This window comes from Melanotaenia boesemani, chromosome 22, assembly GCF_017639745.1.
Source record: "Melanotaenia boesemani isolate fMelBoe1 chromosome 22, fMelBoe1.pri, whole genome shotgun sequence".
Lineage (NCBI taxonomy): Eukaryota > Metazoa > Chordata > Actinopteri > Atheriniformes > Melanotaeniidae > Melanotaenia > Melanotaenia boesemani.
The window spans coordinates 2,073,378-2,091,054 of NC_055703.1; the positions used below are offsets into that span (position 1 = coordinate 2,073,378).

Here is a 17,677-nt window from a genome sequence, read left to right on the forward strand (position 1 = left end):
CCCTTTAAAAGTTTCCATCAATGAAGCTCAGAACTTCTCAAATCTTTTAAATCCTAATGTCCCTAAAGAGATAAATCTTTGCAGAAGTGAACAGCGGCAACAGCATGTAAAAGCAGTTTTACTTCATATTTAAACTTAGAGCACACCAAAAATGGAGGGAATAATCCCTGTAGGGACGGAGGCAGAAAGCTATGAGGCCTGTTACGGCCCATAGAAACCGTTGCATGTGATGTTTCTATGTGGACCACTCCCACTGATGTGCAACATGACTTCTTCCTGTCGTGGATATCAGGATTTAGGAATACTTACAGCTCTCCAGCTCCAGGGTGCACGTCTGTGAGTCCAGAGGAAAACGACTGAAATCCATGTTGCATGCAGCAGTAACTGTAACCCTGCAGAGTCAGGAGGAAAAAGTCAAACTCAGCAGCTCCACACAGGTGGCCCAAAGACCCGCCAGGTCTGATCTGGTTCATGTCCTCACCTCATGCTGTACAGAACATGGCCATCTGGGAAGACCCTCAGCATGATGTTGTCAGTGGTGGTGTCGTGGATGAATGACCTCTTAGAATGGACAAAGAACACATCTGGCACCCATATCTTCTTCACCAGGCGCCCATCGAAGGTCATGCTCTTGTTAGTGGCGCTCGGGAAGGCCAACCTCTCATCCTTCCAGTAGTGCCTCAGATATAGGGTCATGGTGAAGTCCTAAGGGAGCAGAGGGAGGGGGGGCAGAGACAGAAACAGCCTCTGGATTAAGTGGGACACTACTTGCTCGCCTCCTCTGGTTTATTGAATTCCTCTGGGATTAAAGCACTGTAACCCGCGGTTGCTGGATTATTTGGATTGTTTACAACTAAATGTACACAGTCAACAGAAGTGTTGAACATATGTTAACCAAAACCAATCCACAGACTCCACTGGTCCTAGATTACCCCTGTCCTGTTGCTATGCAGGCAGGAGTTTTCCTGCAGCCCAGATGCCCCATGACAAGGATCATCCTCTATCCTATTCTCACTGAGGCATTACATAAGAACAGATCACTCTGGAATAATGGTTGCAGCAACACATTGGACTCTTGGCACACGCCATAAAAGTACCTTTGCTGTTGCGTAAGAGGCGTTCAGGACATTTCTGAATCCCTCTGAGGAGTAATTAATGTTTCTTAATGAGACATGATTTCATATATACAGATTTTAATTTCATATTGTCAAATGTTACAATCTTATATTTTTATATAATTAGTATACAAATACTAAGTAAGGGATAACGCCCGACGAGTTGTAAATTGTCATAAATTAATGGACGACATGGAGGCGTGAACCGTCTGACTTGAAGTCCATTAATTTATGATAATTGACACCTCGAAGGGCATTATCCTGCTTATACCATGGTCACTTACGAAAGAAATAAATATTAAATCAAATATTAATGCGTTAATGTTGTTTTTAAATCATAAGTTTTTCCCACTATTTCATTGTGACACGTTGCCAAGGTAAACGGCTCTGACACAGAACCTGCAGCTCGGTCTGTCAGCTGTTGTATTAGACCTGATCAGTGGAGGGAAGGGAGATGATTGATTAAATGTTAAGCTACGTGACACAAATGATCATTTCAGAGGGCGGGTTCAGCTTGTGTGTGTCCAGAGGATGATACAACATTTTGTTTCAAACAGTCAAAGTCCACAGATCGTGTCCTGCATCGTTCAATAAGCCTGCAGGCTGCTTTCACAGCAACGCCACGTCATGATCTGTCATGTCTCCAGTGGCGACTCGTAAACGTTTTTATATTTGTTATCCACCATTCACTCTGTATCAAGCAAGCAAGTAAGTAAAGTTTTCAAGACAGAAAGACAGGCAACGACATATTTAAAATTAAATGTAACATTGCCGTTGATCGTGACATTTCATAAAGATACTGGCATGTCCATAGTGGTGTTTGAAGGACGAAGATATAACGTCTGTGGACCCTGACCGCTGCTGGTTTAACGTTTGTGGACTCTGACCGCTGCTGGTTTAACGTTTGTGGACTCTGACCGCTGCTGGTTTAACGTCTGTGGACTCTGACCGCTGCTGGTTTAATGTTTGTGGACCCTGACCGCTGCTGGTTTAACGTTTGTGGACTCTGACCGCTGCTGGTTTAACGTTTGTGGACCCTGACTGCTGCTGGTTTAACGTTTGTGGACTCTGACCGCTGCTGGTTTAATGTTTGTGGACTCTGACAGCTGCTGGTTGGGACGTTGCAGGACAACAAAATGTTTCTCCCTTCTCGTCTCTCCTGGACTGACGGAGCCCAGTAAGCATGCACCTGATTTCACAGCGATGTGCCGTCACAGACATGATCTGACGAATCTCCAGCCTGTTGTCTGAGTTTCTGTTGCCATGGTTACCAACTAGCCTTTAGTCAGTGCAATAATTTTTAATGGACACCCTCCAGCAAATCAGAATTGAGTATTCACTCAGACCATGGTATAAATATGTATGGAGCTTGTATGGCATGGTTAAAACGTTAAAAGAATAAAACAAACCTAGTTCCAAAGAAGTTAGATGTTGTGTAAAATGTAAATAAAACAAGAATCCAATAATTTCCAGAATCCCATTATTCCATATTTTATTCCTCAGTAGAAGATAACCAGGATGAAACAGACATATTTCACCATGTGATGAAAATATGAGCTGATAGTGAATCTGATGCAGCAACACATCTGGAAAAAGTTGGAACAGCAGCAACAAAAGGCTGGAAAAGTACCTGGTACAAACCAGAAACACCTGGAGGAGCATTGGACAACTAACCAGGTTACCTGGTCAGTAACATGACTGGGTATAAAGGCAAGACAAGCTAAGACTATTTAAATTGCTTTACATAAAACATTACATTATTATTATTGTTATTATAGATTGTATATATTATTATATATATTGTTATCAGAGGAAGCTTTAATAACATAACAAAAATAAAAAAAAGTTAAATAAAACATAGAATAAAGTAAAATCAAAGGCAGGAAATAAACGTTCCAGAGTGAGAAATGAACTGTTCCGATGAAAAGCAGTTTTGAACTTGATTTAAAGCAGCAGAGTTTCATCAGATCTGCAGGTTTCTGGGAGCTTGTTCCAGAAACTGTCCCTGCATTTCCAGGATTAGTTTTGACTCTGGGAACAGGAACTAGACCTGACCCTGATGATCTGAGGGATCTGGTTCTTAACCAACCAGCAGATCCTGATTGTATGTTGGCCCTAAACTATTCAGTCGAGACAGGAAGTAAAGAGGACTGGAGTTCCATGATCCTCTTTCTGAGATCCACATAGATGTGTGTCATCAGCATAACTGTGGTAACATGTTTAGTTGCTCCCATAATGTGAGCGAGTGGCAGCATGTAGATGATGAACAGCAGTGGTCCCAGGATGGAGCCTTGGGGAACTCCACAGGTTATTTTGGTTCGCTCAGATTTATAGTTACCTATAGACACAAAATAGTCCCTGTCTTTTAGACAGGACTCAAACCAGTTAACTGCAGAGCCAGAAAGTCCGACCCAGTTTTCCAGCTGGTCTAGTGAGATGTTCTGGTCGACCGAGTCAAATGCAGCACTGAGATCCAGCAGTACCAGGACTGTAATGTTCCTGCTATCTGTGCTCAGGCGGATGTCATTAAAGACCAGAACTAGAGCATCTCAGGGCTGTGGTGTGGCTGAAAACCTGACTGGTTGACATCAGAACAGGTATTTAGTGTCAGGCAGTTGTGTAGCTGCTGGAAGACAGCTTTTTCTAGAACCTGACTAAGAAAGGGGAGGTTTGATATCGGCCTGTAGCTGCTCATGAGGGAATAGTCCAGGTTTTTCTTTTTCATTAGAGGTTTGATGACGGCTGTTTTTAGGGTCTGAGGGAAGATGCCTGACAGCAGAGACATGTTTAGAACCTGGAAGATATCTAAGGCCATGCATCCTGAAACATTCTTAAAAACCTGGTTGGTAGGGTGTCAAGACAGCAAGTGGTGGTTTTCAGATGGACAAGGATCTCATCCAGGTCATTAGGACTGACTGGAGAAAAGTGTGTCCTGGTGTTCATGTCTCTGAGTGGATCACAAGGACATATGTCCTCCCCTGGCATGGAAGCACTGACTGAATGCCTGGTTTTCTGGATGTAGTCAGTAAAGAAAGAAGGAAACAAGCTTCATTGCTGTTTTTTAGCAATGATGTCAGAAAGAAAGATGGTCTGAATTTCTCAGCTCCAGGTTAGAAATCCTCAGTCTCTCTTTACAGATCTCATAGTGAACCTGCAGCTTTGTTTTCCACCACCTGGGTTCAGCTTTTCCACATTCTGGTTTTCCAGCTCTTACCAGCGTGGCATTTTTCCATGGAGCTCTCTTTTTGGCAACGATCACTTCCACCTCAGTGGGAGCAACGACATCAATAATGCTGCAATTTTACCACTGAAATGATCCACAAGCTCATCAGCTGAAGGCCGGGAGAGGGGGGTTGGAGATAAAGCTGGTACAAACATTTCAGTGGGATTTTCACCAATATACTGCTTATTGATAACCTCTGTTTGGGCTTTTTGTTGACAATAACAGCATCTCAAAGAAAACCCAGGAATGATCAGACAGAACAACATCCATCACCACAACCTGGAAATATTCAGAGCTTTAGAGATGACCAGATCCAGACAGGGTCCTCTGGTCCACATGCTGAGTTAGACCAAACGTATCAGGAACATTGTTCTCTGGTCCCTCTGTCCTCTGGGTTCTCAGCATGAATGTTGGAATCACCAACAATAACTACACCGTCAGAGTGGACAGATTACTGACAGCAGTTCACAACGTCATCAGAAACACTGCTCAGTGTTTAGGTGGCCTGTATATGTCAAGGACCACCACACGAGAGGGGAGGTCATCTGGAGAGACACAAAGTTTTTCTAAGATATCTGCTGCATTGGAGGGAGTTATTAAAGCAAACAGCCCCTCCTCCACCTTTCTGATGTGATCTAGCTCCACCCACAGAGCTGAAGTCTGGAGGGGTCGCTTCTACAGGAACAAGCATCATTTTCTCTGTCTGACCAGCTTTCTGGTAAAAACTAGACATTAACTTTGTGATTTGTAATAAAATCATTGATTAAAATGTTTTTCCAGCCAAAGATGTGACATTTAGCAAAGCTAGCTTCAATGTGCTAAAAACATTACCTGTGCAGGTGTTGTTCTGGGCAGGCTGAGGCTGATGAGAAATGAACTCAAGATGTGATAAATGTATAGAATGTATTGGGTGAATTTATCAGTTTTTTTTGTTGTTGTTGTTGCCTGTTAAAACAGGGATAAAGGAAACTACTTGCGAGATGTGTTGGCAAACTTTTACAGCTTCTATAGTTTGATATAAATAAAGACACATTCCATATTAAGAGCCACGCTCGGGAAAACCAGGATTTCCAGGACAAAGGGAGATGATATTAATAAGAAGTTCAACCACTAAAACATGTTCTGTCATTGTGGAACAAAACTTCATATTATAAAACCCATCCAGATAAATAAGGTGCCAGTCTGCTGCCAGCATGTAGCAGTCAGTGTGGAAAGTAGCTTTGGTCCTTCATTCCAGCACAGCGGGACCAGACTGGAGGCTGGAGGTCTAGAAGTGGTGCTACGCTAACGAAACACACAAGAGGAGGATTTTCTTTATTATGATTATTCTTACACAATGTTTTTATTCTTGTCCTAATTTCTGTCCACACGGTCTTTATTTCCTACAACTCATCGTCCACCTGGTTAATAGCGGTGATGGTGTCCCTCTGCACCGCCCACCCAGCTGGAGCCCTGCCCACTCTGCTGGAGCCCCACCCACCCTGCTGGAGCACCGCTCACCCTGCTGGAGCACCAAGCAACTAGAAAGAAATATTATTTAACACTAAATAAACTGCTACCAGTCTCAGTTGTATCTGTACATGTTTATGTCATACATTAAAACAAATGACTACATTACCGGCATCATTACTGTCATCTAGCAGCTTTTCTCCAGAACGATCTGCTGTGGGCTGCAGCGTCTTACTGAAGGTCCCAACTGGAAGGTGTTACTGTTCACCCCTGTTGGAATCAAACTTCCATCTCCTGCATGACAGACGGATGTTCTACCGACTGAGATATCCATCCATACAATCCGACTCCTCTGGCATGTCTTCCTTCTGACACTGTGATGACAGCGTCTCCACCTGCTGCCACTATTCTGTCTTTCTGACACCAGTAACGTCCACGCCGTGTCCACCAGTTAAACATTTTTACCTTTTCCAACGTGGTCCATCAGGATCTCTGTCTCACACCCGAAAAATTCCACTTCTTCCCTCTTTTTCCCTCCCGAGTCATCATGGAAATGATGTGATGAATATGTATTACAGGCGTCCACCTGAACATTTATAGCCACCATGGGGGCGGGGCAAGGCATTCCCTCACCTTTAGAGTTGATTCTGGTTTATAAACAGAAACAGGTGGAGGACGTGCGTGCGCAAGCTTTGATAAATCTGGAAGTTGAAGTGCAGCATTTGCTTTTTGCTTTGCTACATACAGTGTGATAAATGAGGCCGAGTGTTAACTGTCTTCTCTGTTTGGGATGTGATGCAGGACTGAATTAATGCTCAGTGAAATTCTGCATCAGACCTTGTGGGTGAATCAATGGGTGCATTTAACATTCTTACCAGGAAATACGAATCTTCCTCCTGCTTGACTGTCACTTTCTTTCATTTGTGATTTGAGGTTTGTTATAGTGGAAACAGAGCAAACACAAGCGTGAGAGCACACGCTGTAACACTAGTGGGGTTTATGATTTACTGGCAAGTCCTATGAAAAAACATGCTTTTGCCCCTCACACAAAAAGATAATTAGCTAAGTGACTATTTTAGCAGCTTTGTTGTATGATGTAATATCTTTGAAGCAGCCAAAGTCTGGAATCATTCTTTTTTCCCATGCCATTCCAAAACCATTAACTACATAACTTTGGTATCCCAATGAAATGTAATCCTCATTTGTCCTTGTAAACAGGGGCTTATAAATGCCAGGACAACTGCTTTGATCCAATTTATTGTTAGAACAGAAGGCTAATTTAATTACATCACTCAGCCTGACAGCAGAAAGATCTGCTCCTGACCATCACACGGAGGACGCCGTCTAAATGTCTGTAGAGAGGGCCTCACAGAACAGAAACCCTTCACTGCCAGTGTGAACTTAGAATATCAGGGATTTTTTGTGAAACTACATACTCTTATTGTTTATAGCGTGTCCTATTCCAACTCCTGCTTCTCCACTAGCCTTGAAGTGGCAGCAATGGCAGGGTTTTCTTGTCCTAGTTAGTTAAAAAAACAGACATATAGGATTTCACACGTGAAAAGCTTGCAGGAGTATCACTCTTTCTTTTTTTTTTTTTTTAACTTGTCCTGTCCAGCATCATAGCAGCAAAATGATAATCTGTTTGCTGTATCGTGCTGAACAAATTTGCTCTGCCAAGGGGAGGCCTATGGGTAAGGCTCCTCTTGATAATCTGATTCATTTATTAATTTATTTACTTTGAATCATGGCATCTATGTAATCTTGCTGGACCTGACCGGAGGGGACAGAAAAAGATGGAAAATAGCAAAAAGAGCAAAAGGGAAAGAAGAAGAAAGAAGGAGACAAAAAGATCACAGACAGAAGGAAACGACCCTTCAATCCACACCATCACCAGACAACAAACTGTTACACCTGTACATGAACACACCAGGAAATTTCCTACAACTTTTACAAAAGCAGAAACACACACACAAAGAAAAAACAGGGCTGCCAGTCATTAAGAGTTTTTCAATAATAACCAAATCAAAAAGACATAACAGCAACCAGACACTAACTCACAGGAAAAATATAAAAAAAAAAAAAAAAAAAAAAAATTAATAATTATCGCTTAGTATTAAAACCCACTAGACAACTCAGTGACTGTGTCAGCATGCAGAGAAAGAAGGAGTGATCAGTGATGAAGAGTGGTAAGTGAGATCATGCAAATGCGACCACGCCTCCACGGAGGCCAGAGGCAGACCAGAGCCTGGACCGGGCCCTCAGCAGCAGACCTGAAGCACCCCACCACAAAGACGACTCCAGCCCCACCCGAAGGGCGGCAGAGGAGAGCCCCAGCAAGAGCCCCCCACGGTCCCGGGGCACAGGCCCCAGTGGGCCAAGATCAGCAGCCGCCGGCCCCGCCAGGGACCGGCCAACCCAGGGCAGCCCAAGCGAAGGGCCCAGGGCCCCAGGAGCCCAGAGGCAGCCGCCCCACCCCCCAAAGGCAGAGGGCCCGCAACATGCCTAGGAGGACCAGGCCCCCCCAGACAGCCACCCGGCGTAGGCCAGCACACACCCCAATGTTCCAGCCGCACACCCCGGGAACCAGGGTGCTATCGGCCCCCTCCCCCCACTCCCCACCTACCTCAGTCTGCACCCCACATAACCCCACACTCACACCCTTCCCCGCGCCGCACCCACAACCACCCACCACCACACAGCCACGCCACACACAACCCACCCACCATGCCCCGTGGGGGACACCCCAGGCGGACCAGCGGACAGCGAGCCCCAAGCACCCCCCCTTGACCCAACCCCCACAGAGCCAGCAGCCCTCCAGCGCAGCCACCCCGGGACCCGGGTTGTGAGAGGTCCCCAATACCCTCTCCCTCCCTGCTCCTGACTGTTTATGTAGTGTGTGTTGTATGCAATTAAAATTGAGGGGCAGTGACTGCAATGAGCCGGGAGCCGGGCCACCCAAGTGGCCCCGCCCGCCATGCACCGCATCCCATGCCCCCCAGGTGTTGTTTGTGTGTTGTGTTTCTTGGGTTTTGGTGTCTCGGTGCAATTAAAACTGAGAGGCGAGTCGCCATGGGGTGCATCCAAGGAGACCACTGAATGGTCTCCTCCGTTCCACCCCGCATGGCTCCATGCCTCCCAACTCCCTACGTGTGTGTGTGTGAGACAGAGAAAGCGGGAAGTAAGAGGGGTCCGGGGATGTATGTCCAGAGGGAAGCAAACTTCCCTCCGGATGATGAGCCTTTAGTGGCATTAGGCACCCCTGCTCCCCAGGAGGCCCCCCAGGGCAAGACAGGCCAGGAGAGGCCGCCCCCACGACCGGGCCACCCAGGGACCGCAGCCAGTGAGCTTTCACCAACCAGAGAAAATACCCACCCTCCCACACCCCGAACGGGGAATGAGAGGATGGGGACAGCTGCAGACCCACGGCCCACCACCCCCAGGCTCACCTAGGTCCCCCCCCACAAGTGCACTTAACCCCGCCCCAACCACACACAGAAACACATGCACACCTATTTCCTTGCACACTCCCGCTCATCCTAACTCATATATGCCCTCTCAGCCCCACCCAAAAAATATAAACACTCACACAGCCTCAAACCCTCCCACAAACATCATCCAAAGTATAGACACACACAACATACAAGCATCCCTGTCTCACACCCCAGCACCTTCCCCTTTAATCCCCTGAATCCCACTCAGCCCTCCTTCAAACCCCCACACCCCCCCTGCCCCCGGGCCATACCCTGGTCCCAGAGTGTCAACCAGACACCAGGGCATGCACCAACCCACATCACGGCAGCACATCCGGGCAAGCCCAGACCCCTGGCACATACGAAGCCCACCACCCCGGAGGGAGGAGGACCACCCCCGGGCACCAGAGCCCAGAACCCCCGCCCAGCCCGCCCCGGAATAGCCCAGGCACCACCAGTGGCCTCACCCCCCACCACGAGGTGACTCCAACCGCTGGCCCCCACAGCCCCCGACGGGGCCAGATCCAGAGCCACCCCCACCGCAGAGCAGCCCGGTCCCGCACCACGGGCAACCACAAAGAACCCACAACCACCAGTCACTCCCGGCCATTTCTCAAACCCCCATAGCAACGAGGTCACAGTCCTCCACCTACACTAAGTGATGGAACTAAGCACAGGGGACCAGAGGGAATGAGATTCAGCTATATAGTTCTTTGAGGAGGCAGACATTGTCTCACTACTGATGTGGTCAACTAAGAGATTCCTAAACTGCTGAATACACAGATTGTTTTTGTTTTTCCAGTTCACAAGGATAGTTTTCTTTGCGATGCATAATGCTGTGTGTATCATGTGTGCAGAGTTAATTGCCATATTAATGTCACCCAAGTCACCTGGTAGACATAGTGCGGGGATTGTAGGAATATTACATTTAAACCATGTTGACATGTCCACACATACCTGAAGCCAGAACCTGCGGACATAATGCGGTGTGCAGGACCACAAGGCATGGAGATAGTTGTCCGGTGTGTTTTCATTGCAGTGTGTGCAAATGTTTGATTGTGACAGACCCATCCTGAACATCCTTTGTCCTGTATAATGAGTTCTATGCAGAATTTTGAATTGTATTAGTTGCATATTTGAATTTTTAGTCATTTTAAAGGTGTTTAAACATATTTTTGACCATTTATCTTTATTAAAGTTACTAGATAAGTCACCCTCCCATTTTGAAGTTGGAAGACAGAGTCTTCTAGTTTGGATAATAGTCTATATGTTTTTGATAATAGCTTTGAGGCATTGAGATTCATGAATTCTGCCACCCTAATAGGTAGATCTAAGTTTAATTGATTAATGGTATATTTTTTACATATAATAGATTTAAGCTGGTGATATTCTAAAAATGTTTTGCTACTGATTCCATATTGTGAAGTGAGAATATTAAATGATAAGAAGTTTCCATTTTCTATTATATGTTCTAACTGTTTTATTCCTTTATTTTTCCATTGAGTAAAATTGATAAGCTTTTTGTTTTGCAGGATGTCAGGGTTGTTCCAGAGGGGTGTAAACTTACATGGAAAAAGTGAGGATTTGGTCATTTTTAGAAAATCCCACCAAGCCACCAAGGAGGAACTGATATTAATGCTTTTAAACACTTATGTGTTTTGATGGTTGAGCTGATGAATGGCAGGTCAGAGATAAACACATCCTCACACAATGCTTGCTCTACATCTAACCATGGTTCATCCAGACTGCTAGGTTTAAGCCATTTGGAGATATACTGCAGCTTGTTAGCTAAGAAAACATGATTAAAGTCGGGTAGCTCCAATCCGCCTCTATCTTTAGTCTGTTGTAAAGTTTTTAGACTGATCCATGATGGCTTGTTTTTCCATAAAAATTTAGATATATGTGAGTCCAGTGACTTAAACCAACTGGAGGATGGTTTACTGGGTATCACTGAAAACAGGTAGTTTACTTTAGATAGAACCATCATTTTAACTGTGGCAACCCTCCCCATGAGTGATATGGGTAAGCGCCTCCACCGTGAGAGATCATCCTCTATTGCTTTAAGTAGGTGGACATAATTTAGCTTTGTTAGTTCTGATAACCTGGGGGAAATGTTTATGCCTAGATATCTAATGTTTCCAGACTGTATTGTAGTATTGGGTGTGTTTTGTAGGTCACAGTTGATGGGCATAATAATAGTCTTAGACCAGTTAATAGAGTATTCAGATATTGATGAGAATGTGTTAATAAGTGTGATTGTCTGGGGGAGAGATGTCGGTGAGTTCTGGAGGAAAAGTAATACATCATCAGCATAAAGACTTATCTTGTGTTCTATATTTTTGGCATGGATTCCTTTAATCTCTTTATTTTGTCATATGGCAGCAGCTAGGGGTTCAATAAAAATAGCAAAGAGTGATGGAGAAAGCGGGCAGCCCTGTCTGGTGCCTCTCTGCAAACAGAAGCTTGGAGAGGTTTGATCATTGGTCTTCACACATGCATTTGGGTTGTTATATAATATTTTTATCCAATCTATGAAAGATGACCCAAACCCAAATTTGTTTAACGTTGCAAATAAAAATTTCCAGTTTACTCGGTCAAATGCTTTTTCTGCGTCTAAAGAAATGACTGTGGATTCCAGATTATGTAGAGTAGAATAATCTATGATGTTAATTAATCTACGCATGTTAGTAGAGGAATGTCTACCTTTAATAAAGCCTGTTTGGTCAGGATGTATTATTAGAGGGGTTATTTTTTCTATTCTTCTGGCCAAAGCTTTGCTAATTATTTTGAGATCTACATGTCTTAATGAAATTGGACAGTAACTGGATGGAAGTGTCAGGCCTTTACCTGGTTTTAATAGTAGAGTAATATTGGCTAGGTTCATATTTGAAGGTATTTTTTGTTTTTCCTTTATTTCTAATATCATATTGTAGAAAGTGGGTGCCAGCATTGTCCAGAATTCTTTGTAGAATTTTGCTGGGTAACCATCTGGACCTGGAGCTTTATTGTTGGGCATATGCTGGAGAGCTTCTTGGAGTTCGCCGACTGAAAGGGGGGAATCCAAGACCATTTTATTTTCCTGTTTTAATTTTGGAAGATTGATGTTACCAAGAAATTTATCAATATTGTCATCTGTTGTAGTTAGTTGTGATGTATAATGTTTTATAGAATTCTTTGAAAGTGTTATTTATCTTGTCAGGGTCGTGGCTGATGTTTCCTTCTGGATCTCTGACAGAGGAGTTAGTTGTTTTCTCCTTATTTGTTTTTAACTGATTAGCCAGGAACCTTCCAGATTTGTTGCCATGCTCAAAATTCTCCAAGCGAAGTCTTTGCACCAAGAATTGCATCTTTTTATCTATTATTTCATTAAGTTCAATTTTATCTTTCCTTATAGCATTTAGTATGTGTTCTTCTGGGGAGACATGGTAAGCTCCTCTAAGGATTTAATTCTGAGTTCTAACTCTGAGATTCTCAAAGTTTCCTTCTTTTTCTTATGAGAAGAAAAGGAAATTATTTTCCCTCTCATTACTGCTTTTCCTGCTTCCCAAAGAACACTTGCTGAAGTTTCTGGCAAGTCGTTATTTTCTAGATATAAGGACCATTCTCTTTTGAAGTAGCTGATAAACTCAGGATCTTTAAGTAGTGACGTATTAAATCTCCAGTTTCTAGTTGCTGGTTTATTGTTCTTACTTCTCAGAGTGAATGATACTGGTGCGTGATCACTAATGCTAATAGGATGGATTCTGATTTCTGACATGTCATTCATCAGCGAGCTGCTAGTTAAGAAATAATCTAATCTAGAATAGGAATGGTGAACTGAAGAGAAGAAGGTGTATTCTCTTAGTGTGGGATGGTGAGAGCGCCAAGCATCACAGAGACCAAAATCCTTCATGTACTGTTTTACAGTTTCTGAGGATTTCCAGACTCGATGAGCTCCTGTGGTACTTTTTTTCTCCAGTATAATGTTAAAATCACCTCCTACAATTAGTGTGTTATCTGAGTGACCATAGAGACGAAGAGGGAGTGAAAGAAGGAGGATCTACATTTGGACCAGATATATTTGCGATACATAACTTAACATTTTTAATAGATAATGTAACTATTATAAATCTGCCTTCTGGATCTATGATTGTATTATCTATGTCAAAATTTAACCTTCTATTAATAAGAGTTGCTGCTCCTCTCTGCCTAGAATTATAACAAGCTGAATACACGTGTGGAAACTGGGTTGTTGAGAGAAGATCTATTGTTGAGTTTGATAAATGAGTCTCTTGGAGTAATATTATATCTGCTTTCATTTCTTGCAAACGATTAAAAATGTTTAACCTCTTTTCCCTTGTGCCAGCTCCACGCACATTCCAAGTGACAAATGTGAGTTCGTTCATGAAGCAACCACAGAAATGAGGGCTATATGCATATTACTGAAGCGTGTGTGCGTGCATCCCACTGCTTCTCCGCGTGCATGTGTATCTGCCAGCTGGTTGTGACAGGGATGTATGTGCGCTTGTGCTGTTCTGTGTGTGTTCCTATGAATCATGAAAAGTGCTGATGTGCATATAATATAATGACAAGTGTTACCGTTAACCGTTAAAGGATCGGAGAGAAGAAGTGTAAAGAGTGAAAAGAGCGACAGTGCCAAATGAAAAAAGTAATTTAAAAAACTCATCTGTGCTGAGAACAGTGTAGTGGAGACGGGCAGTGGATTTACTGTTAACTAAATTATCTTTTATGGCAGTTTTATGGATATAACATGATCTAGTGAGAAAACAGGAAAATTAAAGCACATACCAAGTCAGTAGAGCCACGGAGTGATGTCGGGGTCGCGGTACAGCTGTCCATTAATAAATAATTTATCCACCGCGATGACAGCGCGAGCACCTTCATCGATAAATTTCCTCCTGATGGGAAACAGGACTCTCCGTCGGTCCAGAATCTCTCTCGGATATTGGTCGTTTACTCCAAAGTTGGTTCCCTTCAGTTCGCGGCCCTGGTTCTTCACCTGCTCCTTCTGTTTGAAGCTGACGAACTTCGCTACAATGGGTCTTGGTCTGTTTGACCCGGGTTTCCTCCCGCCGAGCCGATGGACTCTGTGAAAGGAGATGTTTTTCACCGTTTCCTCCGGGAGCTTCAGGTGGGTTTTGATGGAGTTTTTCACCGTGGTCTTGGGGTCCTCCTCCGTCTGCTCTGGAATCCCTGCAAATACCAGGTTCTCTCTCATGCTCTGCGCCTGTAGATCGATCACCGTTTCCTTCATCTTCTTATTTTCCTCCGAGAGACGGGTCAAGCCCTCGGTGAGGGATTTTACCGACTCTCTGAGACCAGCATTTTCTACAGCCAGAGTTTCCACCTGCTTCTGGCTGAATTCTAGTGATTCACGTAGCGTCTGGAACTCCTTGTGGAGAATTTGTACCAGGCTCAAACGCGCATCAAAACTACTGAGTTTCTTATCTACAGAGATCAGAACATCCGTTGAGTCGTTCCCCGGTGAAATAGCTCCAGGTGAATCCTCATTTCGCTGTCTCTTGGACTTGGATGAGGTGGAGGGGGTGGACGTGTTGTTTGGTTTCCCCATGACGATTCTGTCGTAACAACGTTCTATAAAATCTGTCAGGCTGGCCAAATCCTCCTCACTGTGCTCCAGAGTTTACCTTTTAAAGACACTATTTTCCTACTTTAAAGAATATTTTGATTAGGCTGGCACAAAATACAATTGAATGAAAGTATAAATGTTTGGGCGCGCCTAGTTTGAATCTGCCGTCTCCCCCGGAACTACGTCACCTACAGCATCAGCGTCACTCTTTCTTTAATGCTAATTTTTGTCTGCAGACTCTTTTCTCTGTTGCAGCCCATGAGCCAGGTTGCAATGGAGCAAAAGTTAGCTGCATTTTTAGTACTGGGCTCATTTTCAAGCTGTTAGTAAAACATGTTCCAGCTTTGCCTCATTAGCTGTGTTGTCTAAAGAGAGCATCTTCGCCATGTGTGGAAACAGTCCGTAACTTCCAACTTCCAATCTGCCTCTAGGAAAGTATGAAACATTGCATTTTCTTTCTACTCCTTTCGTTTACTTGCTGCTTCGACTTATTTTGAAGTTTATTTTAAGTTTAACTGACAGAATGATCAGTGATGCTCAGTTTTTCTTTGCCAGCCTAATTTTAATCATTGCTACTTGTCTAATGAAGATTTGAGTTTTTTTTTATATATATTTTTACCAGCTCTAAAAAAAGTGTGTAAAATGTAAATAAAACTGAATACAATGATTAAGGTGGCAGTTCTCCTCCCTGAGCCGCCACCTTATCGAGGTGGAGGAGTTTTTGCGTCCTAATGATCCTAGGAGCTATGTTGTTGGGGTTTTATGTCCCTGGTAGGATCACCCATGGCAAACAGTTCTCCAGGGAAGGTACCAGACAAAGCATGGCTCAACAGACCCCTATGATGGATAAAAACAATGAATCCAGGCTTCCCTTATCCAGACGTGGGCCACCGGAGCCCCCGTCTGGAATCAGGCCCGGAGGTGGGGCACAGAGGCGAGTGCCTGGTGGCCGGGTCTTTGCTCATGCGGCCCGGTCGGGCTCAGCCCGAAAGTGTGACATGCCCCCCCCCCCCCCCCCTGTGGACTCACCACCTGCAGGAGGGGCCGTTGGTGTCAGGTGCCGTGTGAGCTGGGCGGCGGCCGAAGGATGTAAATCCGAGTAGTGTTTTGTTGCTGGACTTCTGTGCTCGTCATGGACTGTCCATAACGAACACCTTGTTCAGACATGAGAGTGTCCACATGTGCACTTGGCATCAGGACACTCTAGGCTGCAGTTCGATGATTGACTTTGTAGTTGTATCATCGGACTTGCGGCCGCATGTTCTGGACACTCGGGTGAAGAGAGGGGCGGAGCTGTCAACTGATCACCACCTGGTGGTGCATTGGCTCAGATGGTGGGCGAGAATGCCGGTCAGGCCTGGCAGACCCAAGCGTGTTGTGAGGGTCTGCTGGGAACGTCTGGCAGAGTCCCCTGTCAGAAAGAGTTTCAACTCCCATCTCTAGCAGAGCTTCAACCATGTCCCGGGTGAGGTGGGGGACATTGAGTCCAAGTGGGCTGTGTTTTGCCTCTATTGTTGAGGCAGCCAGCCGCAGCTGTGGTCGTAAGGTCGTCGGTGCCTGTCATGAAGGTGTGGAAGAAAGTTAACTTTTTATGCTTTATATATTATATTATAATCACACCTATAAATACTTCCTTTATTATATAATTTTTTTCTTTAATTTATTATTTGTATTCACACTGATTGTTACACTCCCAACTCCAGATTCTGAGGTAGGGAGGTTCCACTCTGTCCTGGTCTTATCTGTTCAGGATGAGCTTCAAGGATAAACAGAAAGGGAGAAAATTTTTCTCTGACGTTGGTCCAGCAGAGTCTCCTGACGTCACTCTCATTACTTGCAAGTAATTTGTCGGTGTTCATTTTTCCTTTAATAAATTTTGTCTTACTTTTGCTCATTCCTGACTCTTGGTCATTTTTTCAACAACAATTGATGTTGTCGGGCAGGATTTGGCGAGTGACCCAGGAGGACCCGGCGACGGTGTCTGACTGACCTGAACTGGATTTTCAGGCTCTGCTTTTTCTAGAGAACCAAACCCTCGTTTGGTTCTCTGGAGGTCACCTCCAAAATCAATTAACTCAAAACGTAGACAGAACAATAAGCCTGGTGAGTTGAAGTGCTTTTTTCTCTAACTGGGTTTTGAACTAAATTAGTGACAGGAAAGGATTGTTGATTGTAGTCGAGCCTCTCGGGCGGGCTGTAGGACAGGTTTACAGCAGGTAAAATTCCTCTGTAGAACCACAGAGGTCTCCCCAGTAAACAGTACTGGGTAAGGGTGGTCGAGTAAACTTATTACTCAGGGTCTGTGAAGACGTTCACAAGACGGTAAGCGCGATCCCCACCTATCTATTGGTAACAACTCCCAGCAACAACTCAAGTAACCTCAAGAAGGGGAGTTATTTAAATTTATGAAAAACAAATATGGGAAAAATTGTATGCTATTTTGTGCAGAATGGATAGCTGTGGGTGTTCCTGCTAAGGGAACTCTGAGTCCAAAGGATCTCAAAAAGGTAAATGACGGTTTAGAAAAAAAAGGAGGCTGAACTGAGCTCTAAAATACTGTGAAAGCTTCTAATGGAAAAAACACAGAGAAGCACCGAGTCTGTAGCAGCAGGCAGAGAAAACAGAGCAAAACTACTGAATAATCCAATGGTTTTGTTTTAAGTAAATTATCCAGGTTCAGTCATTTCATTAAATATATGTTGTCGTAGATAAGTCTGCTCTACACAAGAGGCGTGTATGGAGAACTGACTTTGAGAACAACAGTTTTTTTCTTCCATTTCTCAAATGTACAAGTTGTAAAATAATCTGACCCGTCTGAGGAAATGTT

The 17,677-nt window shown here is 44.2% G+C and overlaps 1 protein-coding gene and 1 long non-coding RNA gene across 3 annotated transcripts in view; one reads left to right on the top strand and one right to left on the bottom strand.

The window, feature by feature from the left end:
* Positions 1–17,677, bottom strand: part of LOC121633890 (gamma-aminobutyric acid receptor subunit rho-2-like) — a 63,786-nt gene that overhangs the window by 17,316 nt on the left and 28,793 nt on the right. For both annotated transcript variants that reach the window (XM_041976195.1, XM_041976194.1), the window contains exons 5-6: positions 482–705; positions 310–392 (exon numbers count right to left, since the gene is read on the bottom strand). In XM_041976195.1, coding sequence (XP_041832129.1) covers positions 310–392; positions 482–705 — 307 coding nt within the window. The remainder of the gene's footprint in view (positions 1–309; positions 393–481; positions 706–17,677) is intronic.
* Positions 3,141–17,654, top strand: LOC121633891. The gene is made up of 3 exons (XR_006009138.1): positions 3,141–3,242; positions 17,148–17,152; positions 17,644–17,654. It is a non-coding gene; the product is annotated as an uncharacterized LOC121633891 (long non-coding RNA).